Source organism: Rhinatrema bivittatum, chromosome 1, assembly GCF_901001135.1.
Source record: "Rhinatrema bivittatum chromosome 1, aRhiBiv1.1, whole genome shotgun sequence".
NCBI lineage: Eukaryota > Metazoa > Chordata > Amphibia > Gymnophiona > Rhinatrematidae > Rhinatrema > Rhinatrema bivittatum.
In genome coordinates, this window is record NC_042615.1 from 159889616 (window position 1) to 159914202 (window position 24587).

General features: G+C 45.0%; 1 protein-coding gene across 2 annotated transcripts in view; it reads left to right on the top strand.

The window, feature by feature from the left end:
* PDS5A (PDS5 cohesin associated factor A) overlaps positions 1 to 24587 on the top strand; it is a 734756-nt gene that overhangs the window by 636222 nt on the left and 73947 nt on the right. For both annotated transcript variants that reach the window (XM_029589173.1, XM_029589180.1), the window contains exon 31: positions 23568 to 23673. In XM_029589173.1, the coding sequence (XP_029445033.1) occupies positions 23568 to 23673 (106 nt within the window). The remainder of the gene's footprint in view (positions 1 to 23567; positions 23674 to 24587) is intronic.

The window sequence follows — 24587 nt, forward strand, 5'->3', positions numbered from 1 at the left end:
TACAGAGAGTGTTGGAGCCGGTAGGTTCTGGGTGTGGTCAGCTCTTTCTGCTCTGTTTATGATGGGGCCTTAAAGTCACTGGGGGAGCCAGCACACCTGTCTAAGTGGTCAATACTGTTAAGGCTTTACAGGATAGAAAGATTGAAACTCTTTTGAGGCAGGCTTTTTCTGCTTTGGTTCTGGTTGTTCAGTCCACCATTTATGGGGGAGTATGTGTGCTTTATCCCCGATTGCAGCAATTTCCAGAGAGTCTGGAGGTGATTAGTTTGGCATTAGGAGCAGCTTTGTGACTCTTGCTAGGTATGAACTGGTGAGGGTCTTTTCTCAATCTGTGGAATCTGTTGTCTCGTGGTGGTTGCAAAACTGGGCAGCAGATATGGTTTTGACATCTTAGCAAGCTTCCATTTAAAGGAAAGTTACTATTTAAAGAAGCGTGGAAAATCTAGTTAAAAATCCGGAAATAGTCAAGCCTCAGATGTTTCCAGAGGATACTGGCCATTCGGCTTCTTGCTCTAATAGGGAATGTGGTTGTTTCAGGGAGACCAGAAGGTCTCCCTGTCCAGGAAGATGTTCTTTGACCCAAACATGTGTCTCATGGGAAGACTCAATCCTTTCATAGAGCTTGGAGGCCCAGGAGTGATATTACTTAAATATACCTATTTTCATTAAAACTTCAAAACTGTGTACAATAAAGTATACCACAACCTATAAAATCAAAAAAGCATAAAATAAAACATAATACAACTTATAAAATATAAAATTACCTACAGCCATTTATAAAATCTTAAATATTAAAATAAAACAGCATCCACAATCAATTCAATGGAAAATATTACTGGCAGCTAATCAACACTAGTATGAACAGCCAGGATTTAACAGCTTTCTTAAATTTCATACAATTACTAAACAAATGATATAGATAGAGACATGGACATGATTAATTACATTTAACATTATTGATCACTAACTATGTTACCGAACCTTATGGCACCCTTGTAAATGTTCAAATCACAGTATCATTAATTTTATGTGCCTTGATGTAAACCGTTGTGACGGTATCCTCCAAACGACGGTATAGAAAAGATTTAAAATAAATAAAAATAAATAAATATCACAAGACAGTGAGTCCCAGATCAATGGAGCCTGATACTGAAAAGTTGATTGTCTTGTCCCTTCCAAAAGAATTTCTTTCGGAGAAGGTAACTGTAACAGTATCATCTTGTGATGACCTCAAAGTTTGTGAGGGTTTGTTCAGAATCAGCAGATTTGATAAATAGGTTTTCCTTTTGATAAACTGTAAATGCCAAAGAACTTTAAAAATGATTCTACAACACACATGGAATCATTGAAGGGCTTTAAATAACTGAAACATGATCAAATTTTGAAGCATCTGCAGTATTGTGCAGTAACTGTATTCACTTTAAATTAGTCTGTTATGCCTAAGTATAAAGAATTACAATAGTCAATTTGTGATTGGACTAAAGCACATAACATTGTTAGATCTGACATACATAAATATGGTTTAAATTTCAGAATCATCTACAAACTAAAAATGACCAATTTAGATAGACAAGATGCCTGCCTTGACTTAGATAAAATTTTCTTTATCAAAGATCACTGCACCAGGTTCTAATATGCTCTCAATGTAAAAATCACAGCCTAGTGGATCCACTCTATATCTCAAATAGTATTGCTGAAAATAAGTGTGATTACAGCAGTAATATTTGAGATATAGAGTGGATCCACTAGGTTGTGATTTTTACATTGACATGGATAAAGCACAGTTGAGGTTTATCCCCCAAATTATCACCTCCATAAGACGTATAACCACATTTTTCATACATGAAGCTAGTTTAATGTTTGATTTATATTTACCAAACCATATTGCTTCAGATTTTAGGGGATTTGCCTGTAACTTGTGTTCGTACAACCAGTTTTCAATTTTGTCTAAGCATAGATTAAATGTAAACATTCCCGAAACTGAATCAGAATTAAATGAAGCTAAAACTTGCACATCACTATCATAAACATAACTGAAACCTTGTTCCTGTACAATTTTTGAAAGAGGGGCAAAAAACAAAAATTAAAAATGCTAAAATAGATCAGGAATGGGCACATCTTTTTGTGCTAGGGATACGTTACAAGTTATCGAGGGCTAGAGGATGGGGCAGAGTGTGACAGGGCATGGAGGGCCCTCGACAGAGAAACCAAATCTCCACCACTTGCTTGCAGGCATTTCGGTATCCAGCAGCAAGGGTGTTAGGCACTCTAGGTGAACCTTCTGCCTTCAACCCTCCCTCCTCCTCCCCCCCAGTCCCGACCTCATTCCCTGAGACATTACTTGTGGCTTCGCCGAATGTTTGCTTTTTTCAGCTGTGAGCAGGATGGGTACTGCTCGCAGCCAGCCGATTCTGTGATTCTCTGGGCTGTGAACAGGATGGGCGCCACTCGCGGCCGATAGTCTCTACTCCTCTCAGCCGTGAGTGGGATAGCCTCTGCTCCACATGGCCTTTCTTTGCCGCCCCCTAATGGTTGGCACCCTAGGTGCCCACCTAGTTCGCCCAATGGAATGCACCGACCCTGTCCAGCAGGCTTAAGTGCCATCATTTTTAGCACTCAAGGAGTTCTTTTACTCATGGATCCCCAGCCTCTTCCAAACTCAGAAAAATCTTCAATCCAACAGGTTCAAGGCATTTTCCCAGCTAGAAGACTACCTCACCTCAGTCACAAATGCAGGCCATAAAGTATAAATAGTAAGGTGCAGACAAAAAACTGGATTGGAAACCACTAAAAGCCAGACTGATATGCAGTGCAATAAATCAAAAACAGAAATATCACCATTCCTCATAAAACAAAGTCAAGAAATATAAATCAATCATAACAGTGAGGAAACCATACTAATAAAAAGCGTATTTCAAAACATGACAAATAGAAATGAAGAAGCAAGATGGCTGCATGATTGAGATGCTGAAATCTTCTGCTCCTGCCCTGTGTGTTTCTTTTGCTTTTTTTTAACCTGACATGACTCAAAACGTAAAGGGAAGGTATGGATCTATCCCCCTGAGATCATCTACTTTGAAGGACAGCAGCTGATAACATTTTTCGCATCTCTGGCTCCTGGTTTATTGGACGGCGGAGTCCTTGTTGTGAGGATCTCTCACCACCAGTGCCTGGATGTGATTCCTTCTCGTCAACTGTTGCAGCACAGGAAGCAGACCTGTTTGCATGGGAGGGGGCTAGTGTCTTGGCGTTTCAACTGGAGGGAGATGGGATGTGATTTCCTCGCCGTCTTTCTACTTCTTTGGTGCCCCTGGTGGTTCCAGGGGCAGGGAAATCCTCTGCAGTCTTGGACCCGGGTTTCCTTACCTTACCCTTTCGCCATTGGGTGAATCGTTACACCCTTCCACAAAACCGACAGAAAAAATGCTGCACGCTCTCTGGGAGGTGATGTCTCAGTTTGGCCAGGCTTTAGCTTCAGCAACTAGAAATGTTCACTGGGGAGGGTGTCTCCAGTGAAAAGTCCCTCCAGGGGACCTTTCCTCCCTGTGCTTACCACCCGAGGGCCCTTCCCTCTCGGGTTGCAGTAATGGTGATCAATAATATTCCTCAGTCAAGTCTCTAGTAATTATCTTTTATTAGGTAAAAGTAGGAAAAAAGACAAATAAGAATGCGAGAATTATAGTCAGCTCTCAGGAGTAGTCCGAGACAGTACAAAATAGTGACTTGCCTCAGTAGCTACTCAGCTTATACATGACATATAGCTTTGTTATATAGCACAGTGTTTTTACTTTTTTTTTTTCTTTTCTCCGGGGCTTACCATATTAGGCATGGAAAGATACAGAAACTTCTTAATACTAAGGCTAGAACTGAGAGCTGCCAAATACCTTTATCTGAGATACTTTTCTGTTCACTGGTTTCTGGCCTTGGACTTATAATGGGTGAATTTTGTGTAGCCACTGTTTCAGTTTCTTGCTCAAGGTCATGCCTGTTTCTCACTTGTGCTGCATTCTTGCTGAAGTCTTCATTTCATTTTTTTTATTATTTAATCCATTCTATCTTCATTCCCCTCTTGAAGAATTATAGCTAATAATTCTTCATACCTGATGGCTCGTATCCGGCTGTCTTAGGTTGCCCAGTATCACCCATCTTAATGATAGGAGACCCAGATCTTACCCGTCATTGCCAAGCATACTATTTTTACCATCAGTTTTACATAAGGGATTCAGTTTCAAGAGCACATGGTTCAGCGTATAGAGTAGGCACAAAGTTATTCTGAGAGACCATAATCTTGGCAGTGGAAAGCATCTTAGGACGAAGTTGTTGCAGGCATGAGCAAATGCATGGGAGACAGAAACATAACAGTAGGCATAGGGCCAGGAATCCAATAGCAAAGCCGACTAGGCCTTGCAGGTGAATAGCCAAACTAGAGAACCAGGAAGAGATAGAATCCCACCAAGATATAGACAACCCTCCTTTAAAATCACTAACTTGAAGTCTAGCTAAATCCTGTATCTTTTGCATAGCATTATGTACAATGTCAAAACGATTTACCACTACTGTACAGCATTCGGAACTATTCAACACAGTGCATAAGCCACCTTGAGCTGCAAGCATGTAATCTAAGCCATGTCGATTATATGTAGAAACTATAGTAAGTTCATCAACGGTTTGCTGTAAAGCTCTTAAAGCAATTCCTAGCTCATGTGTCACTACATGTAACACAGATTGTAATCGTCTAATAGTCATACCTAATTCAGCAGCCACTGCAGGCTGAGCGAATGGTAACCATGAAGTGTAACTAAGTGCATCTAATCTAGTTTTGGTTAAAGGGTAGGTGGAGTTAATATAATCCAACGAGAGTTGAATTGCTTGGTCTTCAGGGACAGCTAAGGGAACACTCCTTCGGGAGCGGTTATGCGTAGGGTGCAATAGTGGGATAACTCGGGGAAAAATAGTTAAACGTAACTAATACACAGAAATCATAGCATGTGGGGAGTTTGAGGAAGACTGTTCCATCACATAACCAATAATGTCCAACATAAAGATTTGTGAAATTTTGTATCACAGTATAATTGTTACTGTCAATACTTGTGTCTAAATTGGATCCCTTGGTTACACTTCATGAATCTAAGCTGAGTGAGCAAGACAATAAGATCGCTGGAATTCAGCAAGATATGGCAAAAATGGCCACTGTTTAGGCTAATTTAATTCAAGAGCGGACTGTTATTTCCAGAAGGATAGAGTTGCTTGAAAATTCATCACATTGTTTGAATCTTCGCTTTTTGAATTTTCCTAGGAGGAACTTCCTTTAATGAATTTGAAGAGATATGGACGTACTGAAAATTCCTTCTGATTTCACTGCCTTTTTTCAATAAGGCTATTTTTTTGCCGCCTCCTTCCCGCTGTGTTTCCTCTCCTCCTTTGAATATTACTCAACTTATTTAAACGTTTGGCTACAAAGTTATTGATCATGCCACTTTGCTTGTTTACTTTGTTACTGATGGGGATCTTAATTAAGTAATGTCACTATATTTTCGTTATCTTAATTCCAACTTTCATGGCCAGGGTCACTCGGGCATGAAGAAAGAGGGCTGTTTGTTAAGACAGGAGATACTAGTTTTAGGTGCCACCTTTATGCTACGTTATCCCTGTAAATGTTATATTAGATACTCAGTTATATTTTCTTTTCTCCTGAGAAACTTAGATCCTTTATTAATGCAAGAAAAGTTCTAACGTCATCTCCAGCTCCCTTGGTGTGGACCAGTAGGCTTGATTATAGTTAATACTGGAGCTATAAAACATTGCTATGGCTTTTTCTTTAATGTTATTTATAGTTCTTATTTTCTTTGATTCCCTCTTTCTTTTCTCGCTATTTAGAAATGATAAAATAAGTATGGCATGACTGTGTATTGGTTTTTCTTTTGTATTCATGATTTTTTCTTTTTCCCATTCAGTTGCTATAAAAAGTATTGTATAAGTGCTTTGATTTATAAATGCACATAAAATAGTTTTAAAAAAGATAAATATAACACAACTTAATAATTAACAAGAATATGAATTAAAAAAACGTTAAACATTTCCCCAAAATCAAATATTTCAAAACAGCAGACATATCAAACACCCAATAATTAAAGCTAATAAGGATTTAAAAAAACCTCCCCTTTCCATACCTGAAAACTTTTCATTTCCAGACACTGAGATTGTAGGCATTCTGTTTCACAGGCACATACACAAGCAAGCTCCCAATCTCTCTCTTTCACAGGCAGGTGCGCACACGAGCAGGCTCCCAGTTCCTCTATCTCTCTCTGTCTTTCTCACAGGCATGCACATAAGCACATTCCCAAACTCACAACTGTGTACACTCTAATCATTCTTCAGCCCTACTGGCCTGGGTTCAAGCGGCAGCCTACCACCCAGTCTCTCTTCAGTGAGCGCCTCTACCGCATCTCCTAGGAATTATTAGGAAGGGAATGGTTAATAAAACGGAAAATGTCATAATGCCTCTATATCGCTCCATGGTGAGACCACACCTTGAATACTGTGTACAATTCTGGTTGCCGTATCTCAAAAAAGATATAGTTGCAATGGAGAAGGTACAGAGAAGGGCAACCAAAATGATAAAGGGGGATGGAACAGCTCCCCTATGAGGAAAAGCTGAAGAGGTTAGGGCTTTTCAGCTTGGAGAAGAGACGGCTGAGGGGGGATATAATAGAGGTCTTTAAGATCATGAGAGGTCTTGAACGATTAGATGTGACTCGGTTATTTACACTTTCGAATAATAGAAGGACTAGGGGGTATTCCATGAAGTTAGCAAGTAGCACATTTAAGACTAATCGGAGAAAATTCTTTTTCACTCAACGCACAATAAATCTCTGGAATTTGTTGCCAGAGGATGTGGTTAGTGTAGCTGGGTTCAAAAAAGGTTTGGATAAGTTCTTGGAAGAGAAGTCCATTAACTGCTATTAATCAAGTTTACTTAGGGAATAGCCACTGCTATTAATTGAATCAGTGCATCAGTAGCATGGGATCTTCTAGGTGTTTGGGTAATTGCCAGGTTCTTGTGGCCTGGTTTGGCCTCTGTTGGAAACAGGATGCTGGGCTTGATGGACCCTTGGTCTGACCCAGCATGGCAATTTCTTATGTTCTTATGTTCCTTTCTCCAGCCTCGCCAGCCTGGGGTCTGGCAGACGCTGCTGCCACATCTTTTTTTCTTCTGTTTCAGCCCTGCCAGCCTGGGCTCCAGTGGGTGCCTCTGCCGCCACATGTCTTAAGACCTCTTCTCACTGGCGGGAGACCCACCAGTGCCAAGGAATGGGAGTCTAACTTCATCAACCAGGTCATGTGCCAAAGCCAGTATCCTGCCTAGTGGTGATCCCTGCCTGTCCGCCCACTGATATCAAAGACCCATTTCAGCGCATCATCAAAAAGGCAACATTTTGGGCTTTTAATGATAATGAGAACTTGGGCAGGCTGCAAAAGCCTCGACAGGCCGAATCTAATGTGCTTTAAATTTTTTTCCATGGGCCAGATTAAAATTAAGAAAGGACCAGATTTGGCCCATGGGCCATAGTTTGTCCACCCCTGAAATAGACCCTTGTGGAATTCCACAAGTCAATTCATTTCGCAGATACATCATTCCCCAACTGACAGAAAAACAGTGATCAAAGAATCTGAACCAGTTCAAAACAGGTTATTACCATCTCATGCAAACATGAGCTGATGTCTGTGGAAACTGTAATCACATCCTTTCCCTTGTCCATATTCAACCTGATCTCATTCACTAAAGACAGCAAAGCTGTCTCTAACATTTTTATGAAACCCTGATTGCCTTGAAAGGAAGGCATTTACTTCTTTGGCAAAATTACTAAGTTGTGCAAATAATACTTTTTCCATGACCTTCATTACAAAAGGAATATTTGATTACTAGATGGTCATTTTTAGGATCATTAATATCCAAGGAGTTTCTTTTAAGTGTTGGATTGCACTAATAATAATTTTAAAGAAACAGGAATCTGGCCAGTATCTAATCAAACATTAACCATGGTTATTAAATATCTGGCAAGCCCCAATTCCTTATCTTTAAACAAAAAGGAAGGCATCAGATCAAGATTAGTGATGGAATTTTTCATGGATGATAAAACTTTTTCTGTGCCTTTTATCACAACTGGGTTAAAAGCCTGCCAATTAGATTGGTGAAATTTGTAATGGAAAGGTGGTGGGCCAAACTCTTGGGTAGTTATATTAGAGCACTTATTCTCATTAGCATCATGCTCAATGGCCTCAACTTTATTCGCAAGACCCCAGTAGGCAGGTGTCTTATGGGGTTTTACCAGGAGTGGACCTACATCACATCAGACCAGTGGGTTCTCAAGATTGTTCAGAAAAGCTTCTCCCTGGAATTTGCCTTTTCTCGCTATGATGCTTTTCTGGTGTCCCCCTGCAAGTTATAAAAACTCCAACAGTTGGAGGCAGTGATTCCAATACCTCTTGAGGAGAAGGGATGAGGAAGATATTCAATATTTGTAGTTCCAAAGAAGAACAGGTCTTTTCATCCCATTCTTGATCTTGAGGGGATCAACAGATGCATGGAATTTGCATGGAAAATCTTTGGTTCGTCATTGTGGCAGTTAGGCAAGGGGAAGATCTCTCTGAGGCATATTTTCACATTCCCATAGGGAGGCTCATCAGAGGTTTCTTCATTTTTTCATTTTAGGCAAACTTTTTACATTCAGAGCCCTTCTTTTTTATCTCATTACAGCACCAAGGACCTTTTCCATGGTAATTCTGGTGGTCGCAACCCATTTGCACAAAGAAAGTAAGAAGATATCCTGGTTTATCCCTACCTGAACAATTGACTGATAAGACCCAACTCATTTCAGGGTAGCTGGGCGGCCTTTACCAGGGTGGTACAAACTCTGGAGGACCTAGGCTGGGTAGGAAATTATACAAAGAGCAATATTTTGCCTTCCTAGTCACTGGCATATCTAGAGGCTCGATTCAATCCCAAGGTGAGTAAAATATTCTTGATACAGGAAAGAATTGGCAAGTTGTTGACACAAGTGTAGATTTTTCATGCCTGGGTGGTTCCGAGGATTTGGTATTACATCCAACTTCTGGGGTTGATAGTGGCTACCTTGGAATGAGTCCCAAGGGCTAGGACTCACAATCCTCCCTTGTAGATATCTCTGCTAGCTTGTTGGTCTCCACAGTTGCAAGAATGTGGAAGGTGAAACTGGACCACAAAATGACTGAACCCAGATTACCACAATCACTAGACCCTACACTCCAACTCCAATTTCCCTTAATTTGAAGATCCAATATGGAGCCGAGGAACCAAAGAAAGAATAAACATCCCAGGAAGAAGAAGAGCCAGAACTCGTAAACCTCAAAACTTCAGGTTTAGCAACCACTGCATTTAAGAAGTGAAGAGTAGTGGGGATTTGTGACTCCTGATGAGCACTAGCTTCCTCTAGATCAGGAGAGCATCTGCCACAAAGCATCAGAACAAATCCTCTTCAAGCAGACAATATTCCCCTTATTTGATTTCAGGAGCTTCCTGGGATTTATTTCTGGCTTTCTCAAAAGTAAGACGCTTCAAGCTTTGGTAACTTAACCGACATTCACAGCATTTTATGTTAAGAATTTAACTTGAACTAGTCTATTATTGTTCCTACTTTTTTTTCCAAAACCTCACACACACAACGGTGAGGAAACCCTGCACAGTTTGGGCTGTAAAAGGGCTTTATCTTTTTCCAAAGTAGAACCAAAGATGTCAGAAAATCTTCACAACTCCTTGTGCTTCACAACCCCAACGGATCTGGATTGCCTGTCACCAAATGCACTATTTATAATAGGATATCAGATTTTATATTCATTTCCTATGGCAAAGCAGACTTATCTTACAAGTCCATATCAAGGCCCATGACATTAGAGCCATGGCCAATTCGATGCCCCACCTGATGTCAGCCTCTGTTGAATACAAACCCCCCCCCCCCCCCCCCCCAAAGTGTAAGAATAATGCAAACTAACATAAATTGTAGTCTCGCTTCAAAAATACAGATGTGACAAATATCTCATACATCTAAAAATATGTGAATGACCATCATATAGCACAGATATAAACACATAAGGAAATGCTTTATAACCACATTTTTCCTAGCGTGTAGCCAGATGGACTCAGGACCAATGGATATGTGCTCCCCTGCTAGCAGTTGGAGACAGTCAGGTTTCAAAGCTGACGTCACCCTAGATATATACCCCTGCAGTGACCTCAGAATCTCTCCATCTCCTAGCAGATGTGGATTGAGTCTCCTATTGGGAACACAGTAGTCTTTAGATAAGGAAAATTTACCTTCAAATTTCAATTTTTAAATTAGAGAAGATCAAGCCCTGCTCTCCTGCGGTGATACCTAAGGGTCCCTCCCCCAGTTGAGAAATCCTGAGAGGGTTTCTGAGATCCCTCAGAGGTTTGTCTTGGTCCAGTAGCCAGTTCCCAGCATGGGCTTTACTGCTGAAGCAGCTGAAAGGCAGCCGACACAGGAAGCCGAGTGCAGCATTGACGGCCTAAGCCCTCTCCCCCTGCAGCCGGAAACCGTCTCTACTCAGCTGGTAAGCACTGAGCCCAGGTAAATAGAGAACTCCTCTTATCCAGAGACGTGGAAGGGCTTCAGTAAGTTTTTCCTCCTGTCTTCTTGCTCGGCGCGCCATACCGATGTCGTTCCTGACCCCGATAGGGCGAAGGAAGGGAGTTTCCGAGCGGGTTTTGTGGCCCTGTGATGGGCTAGTCCCTGCTTCAGGCTCCGTGGGCACTCCAAGTGTTGGGCCACGGCAGCACCATCTTGCGCATGGTTTTGTTGCAGCGCCATTTTTCCCCATTGTCTGTCGGTATGCGCTGTGCAGGCCAGCCCTTGTGTGCCTAACGCGCACTCCTGTGCGCATAACTAAGCACATAACTGTACGCATAACCACACGTGCAACCGGCCGCTCGGATTTACGCGTGCTGAGGCGGGCCTGTGCGTGTTCGAGAGGGACTATCCAGCTGAAATGCACAAGCTACACAGTTATTATTGCCCCAGCAGCAAAGAAGCTCAAACGACACTCCCTTTGTGCTGCCTGCCATATTAGGGCTGCGCAGCCTGACCTGGAATCTTTCCTTTGTCAGCACTGTGAGGAAGCCCAGGGAGGGCTGGACTCTCAGAACTTTTCCAAGTCCAGCCCCTCCCAGCCAAAGGATGGGTCAGCCATGACCTTATCTGGCAGCATCCCGGATCTGAGCAATTCCGGGGTGGCCCCACCCAGGAGAGGGCAGTTCAGCGGTACCTACACCAGTTCCTCCTGGGCTAAATATGCACTCAGTGGCCTTCTCCTGGTTGGAATTCTTTCTAGGCCAAAAGCCTTTGTTCAAGCACAGTTGGCTACTGCCCCTGCCTGGCCAGCTGGGGAGCTGGGAAGGCCTCAGGCTCCCAACCCTATCAGCATGCCTCGGGACATGCCTCGCCTCACCAAGAGTATCCCTGACAGGGACCCAGACACCAAGGATAATGAAGGGGATCCGGATTCATTAGAGGATGGGGAAATCCCTTCAGGCCCGGAGCCATAGCGGACCATGCTTCGATTTTTCCACAGAGATGAATTACCGGTCCTGGTCTTTCAGACCCTGAAGACCCTGGCACAGGGTTCCTAGCACGTACTCTGTGTCGAAACTAAGGAAGAATCCAATTTTGGGGTGTCTATGGAAAGCCTCTTGCTATTTCCCGATGCTGGAAGCCATCCAGGAGTTGATTGACCTGGAATGGGACGCCTCGGAAGCCAGTTTTAAAGGAGGTGGGACTCTGGAGGCCTTATACCATCTGGACCCTGCGGCCAAGAATGCCCGCGTTTCCTGAAAGTGGACGCCCTGGTCTGCGTCATCTCAAAGCGAACAGCTATCCCAGTAGAGGGAGGAGCGGCCTTGAAGGATGCTCACAATAGGCGGTTGGAATCCATCCTTAAGCAGGCCTTCAACGTGACAGCAGTGTCACTGCAGATCGCTTCCTGTTGTTCCCTGGTGGCTCGTTTGTGTCTGCTGAGAGAGAGAGGGAGATAGCTCAGGGGCGCATACCAGAGAGACGGTCAAGCCCGCTGCAGCCTTCCTAGCGGATGCAAGCTTGGACCTAATACACACCTTGTCCGGAGGAGTAGCCTCAGTGGTGGCGGCCAGAAGACAGCTGTGGTTATGAAATTGGTCAGCGGATGTGACCTCTGAGGCGAACCTCACAAAGATGCCCTTTAAGGGATCCCTCCTATTCGATAGCAAATTGGAAAAACTAGCCAGTAACTGGGGTGAATCTCCAGCGCCTCGGCTACCGGAAGATAAGAAAATGAGGTCACAGTGCCCCTCTCCCATGAGGGGTCGGACCAGGGGCTTCCAGCCCTACAGAAACTCGTCATTTCAGACATCTCGGCCTTCTGAAAGGTCTCAGTCTGTTCGGAACAGACAACCAAGAAGAGGAACGGGTTTGGGCTCAGGGTCGACCCGAAATTCCCAGTGAAGTTTGGCTGACCCATCCACAGGCCGAGGAGATAGGGGGCCGACTATCCCTCTTCTTTCAGCGGTGGTTGGAGATCACATCAGACAAATGGACACTGGACATCATAAGAGAAGGGTGCGCTCTGGAATTTCGCAACATCCCTCGGAACATGTTCATGATGTCACCTTGCCACTCCCAGCACAAAAAACTGGCAGTGGAATCCATGTTGATAAGGCTCCTCGGTCTGAGGGCTATAACCCCGTTACCTACACTCTTAAGTAAATACGGGGCATTATTCCATCTATTTCATCGTACCCAAGAAGGAGGAGTCATTCTGACCCATCTTGGATCTCAAGAGCGTCAATCGTCAACAGCGGATAATTCACTTCCGCATGGAAACTCTTCACTCCAGCATAATGGCATACAACCGGGAGAGTTCTTAACCTCCCTGGAGCTCTCGGAGGCCTACCTTCATATCCCGATCCGTCAAGACCACCAGCATTTCCTACGCTTTGCTGTATTGGGCCGCCATTACCAGTTCTGGGTGCTGCCCTTTGGCCTGGCGACCGCCCCCAGAACATTCTCCAAAATTATGGTGGTTGAGGCGGCACTGAGGAAAGACAGGATCCTGGTGCACCCTTACTTAGACAACTGGCTGATCCAAGCAAAATCATTGGAAGAGAGCCTCCATGGGACCAGCAGGGTCAGGTCCCTCCTACAAGAACTCGGTTGGCTCGTGAACATGGACAAGAGCAGCCTCAACCCCTCCCAGTCCTTGGAGTACCTGGGAGTCCGGTTCGACACCAAGAAAGACAAGGTCTTTCTCCTTCCCTCGAGGATAAGGAAGCTGATGTGCCAAGTGTGTCAGTTGACGAAACGATGCCCCCCCCCCCCCCCCCAGGGTGTGGAACTACCTCCAGGTCCTTTGCCTCATGGCGTCAACCCTGGAAATAGTACCATGGGCAAGGGCACACGCATGCGGCCACTCCAATGCTCCCGCTGTCACGTTGGAATCCACTGTCTCAAGACTACTGGATCTGCCTCCACCTACCGATGGAAGTATGTTCTCAGCTATAGTGGTGGCTACAGGAAGCTAACCTAAGCAATGGTGTAAGCCTATCCAAGCTATTTAAGAACATAATCCCCACCGAATTGGATCGCCCTCACGACAGACGCGAGCCAACTGAGAACCCAGGGGCGATGGACAGAGGAAGAGGCGCACTGGAACATAAATCTCCTGGAAGCACAGGCAGTCAGATTAGCGGGCCTGCAGTTCAGCCACAGGCTTCAGGGACAGGCAGTCCGTGTGATGTCGGACAACACAATGATAGCCTACATCAATCGCAAGGGAGGCACCAAATGCCACTAAGCGTCTCTGGAAATAGACTTTCTCAGCAGGGAGAGTCTGGATCCAGGGGAATGGGCATTGTCGACCAGAGCCTTCCAGCTCCTAGTAAATCGCTGGGGCCTCCCATCCATCGACCGACTGGCCACATCTCACAATGCAAAGCTCCCCCGATTCTTCAGTCGCAGACGAGATCAACGCCCTTGTCCAGACCTTGCCAGAGGAGGAATTACTATATGCCTCCTCCTCCCCCCCCCCCCGGTGGCCTCTTGCTGGGCAAGATCATCCACAAGATCGAACACCACAGAGGATTGGTCCTTTTGGTGGCCCCAGATTGGCTCAGACGCCCGTGGTACGCAATCATGCAGAAGCTTCTTGTGGAGAGTCCCCTTTGCCTTCCCCCGCACAGGGACCTTCTCCAACAAGGCCGGGTCCTTCATGAGGATTTAACTCTATTCTGTCTTACAGTCTGGCCCTTGAGAGGACTCGCCTGACGAAGCAGGGATGTTCGGCAGCCATAATCGCCACCTTGCTCCACGCGCGCGGAAGTACTCAACGTCCCTGGCGTATGTATGGATCTGGAGAAAATTTCAGGCCTGGTGCATGGCCCGTGATGTGCCACCGCAAACAATCAAGATCCCCATGATTCTGGAATTTGTACAGGACGGCCTGAACAAAGGATTTCCCCTCAACTCCTTGAAGGTCCAGTTGGCAGCTCTCTCCTGTTTCAGGGGAGAGGTGAACGGAACCCGCCTGGACTTGGCATGTTTCCTAAAAGGGGTCAAACACTTCCAACCACCCTTAAATTGTCCGGTCCTCCTATGGGACCTCAATCTAGTATTGAACGTTTTAGCAGGGCCTTCCTTTAGACCACTGTGCAGTCTGTCTCTACGCTTATTAACACTGAACACTGTATTCTTGGTGGTGATATGCTTGGCTCATTGCATCTCCGAACTACAAGCGCTGTCATGTCAGGAACCGTTCCTCCGGTTCACTCCAGGAACGTTATAGCTTCGCACCGTCCCTTCCTTCTTACCAAAGGTAGTCTCGGGGTTTCACCTGAACCAGACCATCTCCTTACCATCCCTGGATGGACGCAAGGACACGAAAGACTACCGCCTACTATGCCACTTAAATGTCAGTATGCTTCTAGTATGATACCTGGAATGCTCAGAGCCGGTACGCAAGACACACTGCTTGTTTGTCCTTCACAGGGGAAGAAAACAAGGCGAAGTGGCTTCGCAAGCTACCATAGCTTGCTGGATCAAGGAAGTAATCACGGAAGCTTATGTGGAGGCAGGGAAGCCTTTACCCCTTCAGGTCAAAGCTCATTCCACTAGGGCCCAGGCCATATCCTGGGTGTAAACTAAGCTACTGTCTCCTATCGAGCAGCGACGTGGTCGCGCTTCTAGGCGCTTGATGTTCCATCCCGCCTCTTCTGCGTTCCACTGCCCTTGGGCGGTTAACTCTTCGCAGTGTGCTCCCAATCCTCGTAGACTGGCACCTGTGGTGAGTAGGGTCCAGGTTGGGGAGGATAGTCTTGATCCCCGGCTCATGTGGCTGGCCTGCAGCCACCAGCATAGCTGGGTCCGAACTCTGCCCGGGAGTGATAGACGTACGGTGTAGTTCTGGGACCTTGGGCTCCACCGTGATAGAAGTGAGCGTTGTAGGGGCCTCATGTGGGCTCTTGCCCATGGCACTTCTTCCAGTGTGGATGCCATCAGTCCGAGGACTTGCAGGTAATCCCATGCTGTGGGACGAGGATCTTTCAGTAAGGTTTGCAGCCGGTTCCACAATTTTGATCTCCTTGTGGGGGTCAGGCTGACCTTGTCCTCTTTGGTGTCGAATTGGACTCCTAGGTATTCCAGCGCCTGTGAGGGCTGTAGGGAGCTTTTGTGTGTGTTGACCACCCATCCTAGGCTCTCCAGTAGAGTTATGACTCTGCTGGTTGCTTGGTGGCTTTCCTCCGGTGACTTTGCCCTGATCAGCCAATCGTCTAGGTAAGGGTGAACAAGGATACCTTCCTTCCTCAGTGTTGCCGCCACCACCACTATTACCTTGGTGAACGTCCGGGGTGCTGTGGCTAGTCTGAAGGGTAGTGCCCGGAACTGGTAGTGACGGTTCAGGACTTTGAAGCGTAGGTAGCGTTGATGTTCCTGATGAATTGGGATTTGCAGGTAGGCCTCCGAAAGATCCAGGGATGTGAGAAACTCTCCTGGTTGTATCGCCCTTAAGACGGATCGTAAAGTTTCCATGCGGAAGCGAGGAATCCTGAGGTGGCGTTTGACCGACTTGAGGTCCAGGATGGGTCTGAATGTTCCCTCTTTCTTGGGGACGATAAAATTAATGGAATAATGTCCAGTATTTATTTCCTGTGGAGGCACTGGGGTTATGGCCTCGAGGGTCAGTAGTCTGGACAGTGTAGCTTCCACTGCCGCCTTCTTGAAGGAGTCGTGGCAGGGGGACTCCATGGACTTGTCTGGAGGGGCTCATAGGAAATCCAGGTAGTACCCCTCACAAATGATGGCTAGGACCCACTTGTCCGATGTTATCTCGACCCATCTGCGGTAGAATAGGGCTAGTCTGCCCCCTATGGCTTCTTCCCTTGGATGGGTTGGCTGAATCTCATTGTGGGGTGCGGCTGGGGCCTGCACCCTACCTGGTTCCCCTCTTGTTGTGCTTGGTCCGAAAGGACTGGTTCCTGCCCGTAGGGCGGGGGGGTTGATAGTTGCTTCTGTAAGGATTGAAACGCTGAGAACCTCTGCCCCTGGAGGACCTGGAGGATTCGCCCCATTTGTCGGCCAGTTTATCTAGTTCGCTGCCGAACAGAAGGGATCCTTTGAAGGGCATCCTTGTGAGGCGCGTTTTGGAAGATGCGTCGGCCGACCAGCTTCGGAGCCAGAGTTGCCTTCTGGCCACCTCTGCAGATGACACTCCTCTGGCCGCTGTGTGCACTAAGTCAGAAGCAGCATCCGCGAGGAATGATACTCCTGGTTCCATGTATTCTCCCGGGGTGTTGTTCCTGGTTTGTGATAAACAGGCACGTGTCACCACGGTGTGCAGCAGGCCGCAATTTGTAGAGACATAGCGGCTACGTCAAATGACTGTTTGAGGATGGACTCCAGACGCCTGTCATGTGTATCCTTGAGCGCAGCGCCTCCCTCCACTGGGGATAGTGGTGCGTTTAGAGACCACGCAGACCATGGCATCCACTCTTGGGCATGCGAAAAGATCTTTGGTTGCCAGGTCCAGGGGGTACATAGCTGCCAAGGCTCGACCCCCTTAGAATGTGTACACTGGAGCACTCCATTCCAGGTCAATCAGCTGTTGTGCTGCTTGTAACAGAGGGCAATGTCGAGAAGTCTGTCTGAGACCCTCCAGCAGGGGGTTCGGTTTAGGTTCCCCCGAAGTCCCTGGGCCCGGGATAGCGAGCTCTGTCAGGCATTGGTTGACCAGGTCCGGGAGCTCGTCCTTTGTGAAGAAGCGTCTCATGGTTCGGTGAGGCTCTGTCCCCGGGGGGAAGCTCCCCCTCTTCTAGGGGTTCGGCTTCCTCTTCAGAGATGTCAGAGTCCCCATAGGTGGGGGTTCTGGGTAGTGGAAGCCTGTGCCTAGGTCTTGAAAGGCCTGGGGCATGTGGGTCCTCCGGTGGAGCATGTGGCTGGCCAGCCAGAGGTTCAGTTTGATTTGAACAAAGGTGTGAATCCCCTTGAAGAACTCCACACATGAGATCGAAGCTGGGTCAAAGCTGAGGGGCGCTGGATCCTTGGGGTTCCCCATCTGTGGGGAGGTCCCCCTGATTAGGTCCGGGGTACCCCCTGAGGAGCTAGAACTCGGCCCTGGGTGGGACTGGCCCTGAACTGGATCTCCCAGGGCCTCCTCGCACTGGGTACACAGGGTGTCGGCCTCCTCGCTTTGTGCGGCTCTGATGTGGCATGCTGGGCGGAGGCCTTGAGCTTTTATCTCTGTTTCTGGAGGTGCCATGGCTGTCTGCGCATAGCTTATGCGCATCGGTGCGCTTAAGGTAAGCGTGTAGTTGTGCGCGTAGCTGTGCGCCCAGCCGTAGATAAGCGCCCAGCTCTGTGCGTGTAACTTATGCGCGCAAGTCCTGATGTGCTTGTAAGGCTATGTGCACAAGTACTTTGTGCACCTAGGTCGGAGTTGTGCGCTCGGGCCAAACGGCAAACGGTACGGCGATTAGGGCCAAAATGGCGACGGCGAGCACGCGGGTAATATGGCGACCCCCTCGGAAAGTCTCCATGTGGGTAAACTCTTGGAAATAACCGGGTCTGGCCCTGCTAGGGCGGATCAACCCGGTGGCAATGGTCCCTACCGACGACCTGTGCTCCTCCTTGATCCTCGGAGACCGGATTCAAGCAGAAGATTTCTACCTTACCTTGTCTTCGGCGCTTCCCGGTTGCGTCCCGGGCGGTCTCCGGCTGCGGGGGGAGAGGGCAAATACCTTCACCGCCGTGCTCGAGGATGCACCCGCTGCCTCCCAGCCGCGCCCGAGGGTCGGGGGCAAGGTCCTCGCCGCGATTCGGCCACCGGACCGAGGCTTACCTCCAAGGGACCATGGAAATCACTTCGGGAATCTCAACTGGGGGAGGGACCCTAGGGTATCACAGCAGGAGAGTGGGGCTCGTCTTCAGGTAGGTTTGTTCTTTAAAATTTGGATTTTCTTCTTTGAATTTATTCGAACGCTGTGAGAGCGTGCAGATAGTCCCTAACTGCTATGGAGACGGAAAATACTGAAGAGCTGCACTTCCTGCAGGGGTATATGTACTAGGGGCTGACGTCAGATTGAAATCTGATCAGTCTCCAACTGCTAGCAGGGGTACACTATATCCATTGGTCCTGAGTCCATCTGCTACATGCTACGAAATGAAATGGTTCTCTGTTTTTAATCAAGTTTTTTGTAGTCTATGCACAGTTGCTTTTGAAGAGAATACTGGCAGGCTGATGTTACTAAAGGGGGTTATATACTGTGATGTCAGTTTACTCCATCTCCATTTGCTGGTAGAGGTGCATAACTCACTTGTTCTCTATTCATCTGACCTGTCCTAAAGAAAAGGAAATTATCAGGAAAGTAATAATTTCTCATTTAATCCTACTATGTTCCTGTCTTTTAACCTGTTTGCAGTCCACAAAAGGATATTGCCTCCTATCCCATGACTTTTTAGTTTTCTTAGAAGCCTCTTAAATGCCTTCTGAAAATCAAAATACACCACGTCTACCGGTTCACCTTTTCTATTCACCCCTTCATAAAAATGTAGTTCCCATTAAACCATGTCTTTCTAAATGTTCTGTGATTTTATTCATTATAACAGTTTCCATGATTTTTCCTAGCACTAAAGTCAGGCTCACTGGCCTATAGTTTCCCGGATCTCCCCAGGAGCCATTTTTAAATATCTAGGTTACATGGTCACCCTCCAGTCTTCAGGTACAATGGATGATTTTAATGATAGATTGCAAATTTTTACTAATAGTTCTGAAATTTCATTTTTGAGTTCTTTCAGAACCCTGGGGAGTATACCATCTGGTCCAGACGATTTACTACTGTTCAGCTTGTCAATCTGGTCATCTACATATTTCAAGTTCACCATATTTTGGTTCATTTCATCTAAATTATCACCCTAGAAAACCATCTCCAGAACGGGTATCTCCCCCAATATCCTCTTCAGTAAACACTGAAGGATAGAATTTGTTTAGTCTTTCCACAATGGCCTTATCTTCCCTAAATGCCCCTTTAACTCCCACGATTATTTAACGGTCCAACCAACTCCCTCGCAGGCTTTCTGTTTTTATTATGAGTTTTTGCTTCTAGGGCCAACTTCTTTTCAAATTCTCTCTTAGGTTGTCTTATTGACCTCTTAGATTTAACTTGCCAATGCTTATGCTTTATCCTATTTACCTCTTCTGGATCCTTCTTCCAATTTTAGAATGAATATCTTATCCATGCTTGCAATCGTTTGACCTTCCTTCCACCATTCTTAATGTGTGGAATACATCTGGACTCCACTTCTAAGATGGCACACCTGTCACACACCTTTTACCTTTGTAGCTGCACCTTTCATGGGTTTTGTTTTTTTTGTTGTTGTTTTTAACTATTTTTTTCATTTTACCAAAGTTTCTCTTTTGAAAGTTTAGTGCTAGAAATGTGGATTTACTTACTGTCCCCCTTCCAGTCATTAATTCATATTTGATCATATTTTCCTCTCACCAAATCCTGCGCTCCACTGAGAATCAGACCTAAAATTGCTCCCTCTCTCGTCAGTTCCTGAACCAATTGCTCCATAAAGCTGTCATTTATTCAATCCAGGAACTTTCTCTATCTAGCATGTCCTGATATTTCACTTAACCAGTCAATATTGGGGTAATTGAAATTTTTTACGTTGTATTAAAAGGACTTTTAACTTTCAGTGTGTTAGCTTTTTGTGTATTTTTTTATTTTTTACGTAGGACCATCATAACACCCGTGGTGTGTTAAGATGGTCCTACATAAAAAAATAAAAAATACATTAAAAAAATACACAAAATTGAGCGTCGGCTGTCAAACCCGCTGACAGCCGCCGCTCCTGTCAGAAAGGAGGCGCTAGGGACGCGCTAGTGTCCCTAGCACCTCCTTTTGCCCGTTTTTACCACCGGGCCTAATTTACAGAATCACGCGCACTGGCGAGTGGGCACACGCCCACTCTCCCGCAGACTTTACTGTATCGAACTGTATGTGACTCATGAGGTCCACCTCCTTCGCATCATATAGGCATGTTACTAGATGATCCTCATTGATAAGACAGGCTAAGAAAGAATTTGAAAAGAAGCTGGCCGTAGAGGCAAAAACTCATAATAAAACCTTTTAAAAATATATACGAAGCAGAAAGCCTGCGAGGGAGTTGGTTGGACCATTAGATGATCGAAGGCTTAAGGGGAAGATAAGGCCATCCCTATCATTAAAATCATCCGTTGTACCTGAAGATTGGAAGATGGCCAATGTAAACCCCATATTTAAAAGGGCTCCAGGGGTGATCCAGGAAACTATAGACCAATGAGCCTGACTTCAGTGCTGGGAAAAATCGTGGAAACTTATAAAGAATAAAATTACAAATCATTTAGATACACATGGTTTAATGGGACACAGCCAGCAGGGATTTACCCAAGGGAAGACTTGCTTCACAAATCTCCTACATTTTTTTGAAGGGGTGAATAAACATGTGGCCCAAGGTGAACAGGTAGATGTGGTATATTTGGATTTTCAGAAAGTGTTTGACAAAGTCCCTCATGAGAGGCTTCTAGTAAAACTAAAAAGTCATGGGAAAGGAGGTGATGTCCTTTTATGGATTGCAAGCTGGTTAAAAGACGGGAAACAGAGTAGGATTAAATGGTCAGTTTTCACAGTGGGAAAAAAGTAAACAGTGGAGTGCCTCAGGGATCTGTACTTGGACCGGTGCCTTTTAATATATTTATAAATGATCTGGAAAAGGGATAAGACGAGTGAGGTGATGAAATTTGTGAATGACGCAAAATTATGCAGAGTAGTTAAATCTCAAGAAGATTGTGATAAATTGCAGGGAGGACCTTGTGAAACTGGAAGACTGGACTTCCAAATTTCAGATGAAATTTAACATGGAGTAGTGCAAAGTGATGCATATAGGTAAAAATAACCCTTGCTATAGTTACACAATGTTAGGTTCTATCCATAGGAGTTATCACCCAGGAAAGAGATCTAGGCGTCAGTGGATAAATACATTGAAATCATCGGCTCGATGTGCTGTGGTGATCAAAAAAGCAAACAATGTTAGGAATTATGAGGAAGGGAATGACAAAACGATAGATGTCATAATGTCACTGTATTGCTCCATGGTGAGACCACATCTTGAATACTGTGTGCAATTCTGGTCGCTGCATCTCAAAAAAGATATAGTTGCATTGGAGAAAGTACAGAGAAGGGCGATCAAAAAGATAAGGGGTATGGATCCGCTGCCCTATGAGGAATGGCTAGGCTATTCAGTTTGGAGAAGAGATGACTGAAGGAGGATATGGTAGAGGACTTGAATGTGTTAATGTAAATCGGTTATTTACTCTCTAAGAAGGACTAGGGGGCACTCCATGAAGTTAGCAAGTAGCTCATTTAAAACAAATCAAAGAAAATTCTTTTTCACTCAAAGCATAGTTAAGCTTTGGAATTCATTGCCAGAGGATGTGGTTACAGCATTGAGTGTAACTGGGTGTAAAAAAGGTTTTGATAATTTGCTGGAGGAAAAATCCATAAACTGCTATTAATTAATAAGCAATAGTAGCTTGAGATTTATTTAATGTTTGGGTACTTGTCAGGTACGTGTGACTTGGATTGTCCACTACTGGAAACAAAATACTGGGATTGATGAACCCTTGGTCTGACCCAGTATGTCATATCTTATGTTCTTATGTCACCCAGTCAAAGAAATTGATCAAATTTGTCATAAGAACATAAGTGGCTATAGTTGGTCAGACCAAAAGGTCCATCAAGCCGAGCATCATGTTTCCAACAGTGGCCAATCCAGGTTACAAGTACCTGGCAAGTACCCAAACATTAAATAGATCCCATGCTACTGTTGCGAGTAATAACAGTGGCTATTCTCTAAGTCAGCTTGATTAATAGCAGTTAATGGACTTCTCCAAGAAATTTTCCAAACCTTTTTTAAACCCATCTACCATAACTGCCCTAACCACATCTCTGGCAACAAATTCCAGAACTTAATTATGCTTTGCGTAAAAAATAATTGTCTCCAATTTGTTTTAAATGTGCTACTTGCTAACTTCATGGTGTGCCCCCTGACCCCCCCCCCCCAGTCCTTCAGTTATCCAAAAGAGTAAATAACCAATTCACATTTACCCATTCTAAACCTCTCATGATTTTATAGACCCTTAGCATATTCCCCCCTCTGCTTCTCTTCTCCCTAACCCAGGGGTCGGGAACCTTTTTGGCTGAGAGAGCCATGAACACCACATATTTTAAAATGTAATTCCGTGCGAGCCATACTAACTACAACCCCCCACCCTCCTGACCACCCCAAGACCTAACAAATTAATTTACTACAACCCCCTACTCTCCTGACACCCCCGAAGACCTGCCAAAAGTCCCTGGTGGTCCAGCGGGGGTCCAAGAGCGGTCTGGGAGCGATCTCCTGGACTTGGGCTGTCGGCTGCCAGTAGTCAAAATGGCGCCGACAGCCCCTTGCCCTCACTATGTCACTGGGGTCGACCAATGGCAGCGGTAGCCCCTGTGACATAGTAAGGGCAAAGGGCCGTCGATGCCATTTTGATTACTGGCAACCTAATTTGTCTTTCTCATTCTGTTTTCATGTCTTGAGAAAAATGTATTTAAAAAAATTCTAAGGCAGGAACGGTAATATATATAGTGAGTTTAGAGTAAATCAAAGCACTTTTACAGAAACTGAAGTATTGCAACTGATTGATAAGCCACAATCATATAAAAGTGTTAGGTTTGAGGGTTCAGGAGTCATCCTGTAGTCTGGATGTTTGTTGCATAAACTTCCTGGCGTTTAGCAAGATCCCGCATTTGAGAACAATAGGACACTGAAAGCTGGGTGGTCCACGACTTCTCTGAGAAACGTAGGGCAGGTCAGTTGTAGCAATTGTGACATTCTTGCTGCTAACAGTTTCTTGAGGAAATACTGTTTTTCTGTACACATGATTCCATATTTTTTATTCATCAGAGAACTAGGTTCTGAAGTTCCAGAGACTGGAGTCAGTGAAAATGAGGAGAATCCCGTGAGAATTATTTCAGTCATCCCAGCTAAAATTGAGATGGTAAAGAACAAGGTAAACTGCTGATTTATAAGCATAAGAAAATATTTGCATACTTCGGCTTGTGACAGTGTGAGTAGCCACCTGCTGCTTTAGTCTTGCCTGGTTTTCTGCCTTTGGTGTTTTGCCACAGAGTTGGGAGGCCAGGGGCGGATTGAGGGAAAATAGTGGCCTGGGGAATTTTTCTCCATACTGGCCCAGGGGTACCCAATTACATATTCTATATAATTTACATATATATGTACACACCCCTATGTTTCGGTATGGTCCTCCCATATCAACACAGTACTATTTGCCAAAACTCAAAGAATAACAACCTCACCTATGAAAAAGAATACCACAAATATTACACCAGAATCTAAAATATCAATACACCTCCTATCAGAAAAACAGAACAGGCCAAGCTACTACAGATCCCTACAGAGAAACCACATGCTAAAAGAATGCTTCATCTCAGTCTTTGCATGCAGTACACAAACCCTCACCAAATACAGAATAAAGCCACATAACGTATAAATAGAAATGTGCAGACAAAAACTAAAATGTAAAACATATCATGCCAGACTCTATACAGTGCAACAATGGAAAAACAAAAATGTCATTATTCCTCATGAAACAATCAATAAAATCAAGATATATAAATCATGAATCATATTTATTTATTTAACATTTTTTTTATACCGACAACCGTTTGCACATCGTATCGGTGTACAATGAAACTCAATGAATCATAATTATAAAATCATACAAATAAAATAATTTCAAAACAGCTGATGAATAGAATATCCAATAATTAAAGACTCATGCAAATTTTGAAACCTTTACCAAACACCAATAAAATATTTCAAACAGCAGACACAGCACATACTACCCAATAATTAAAATGGTAGTCAATCAAGAAAAATGAACTTAAAAAGCCACCTTTACTT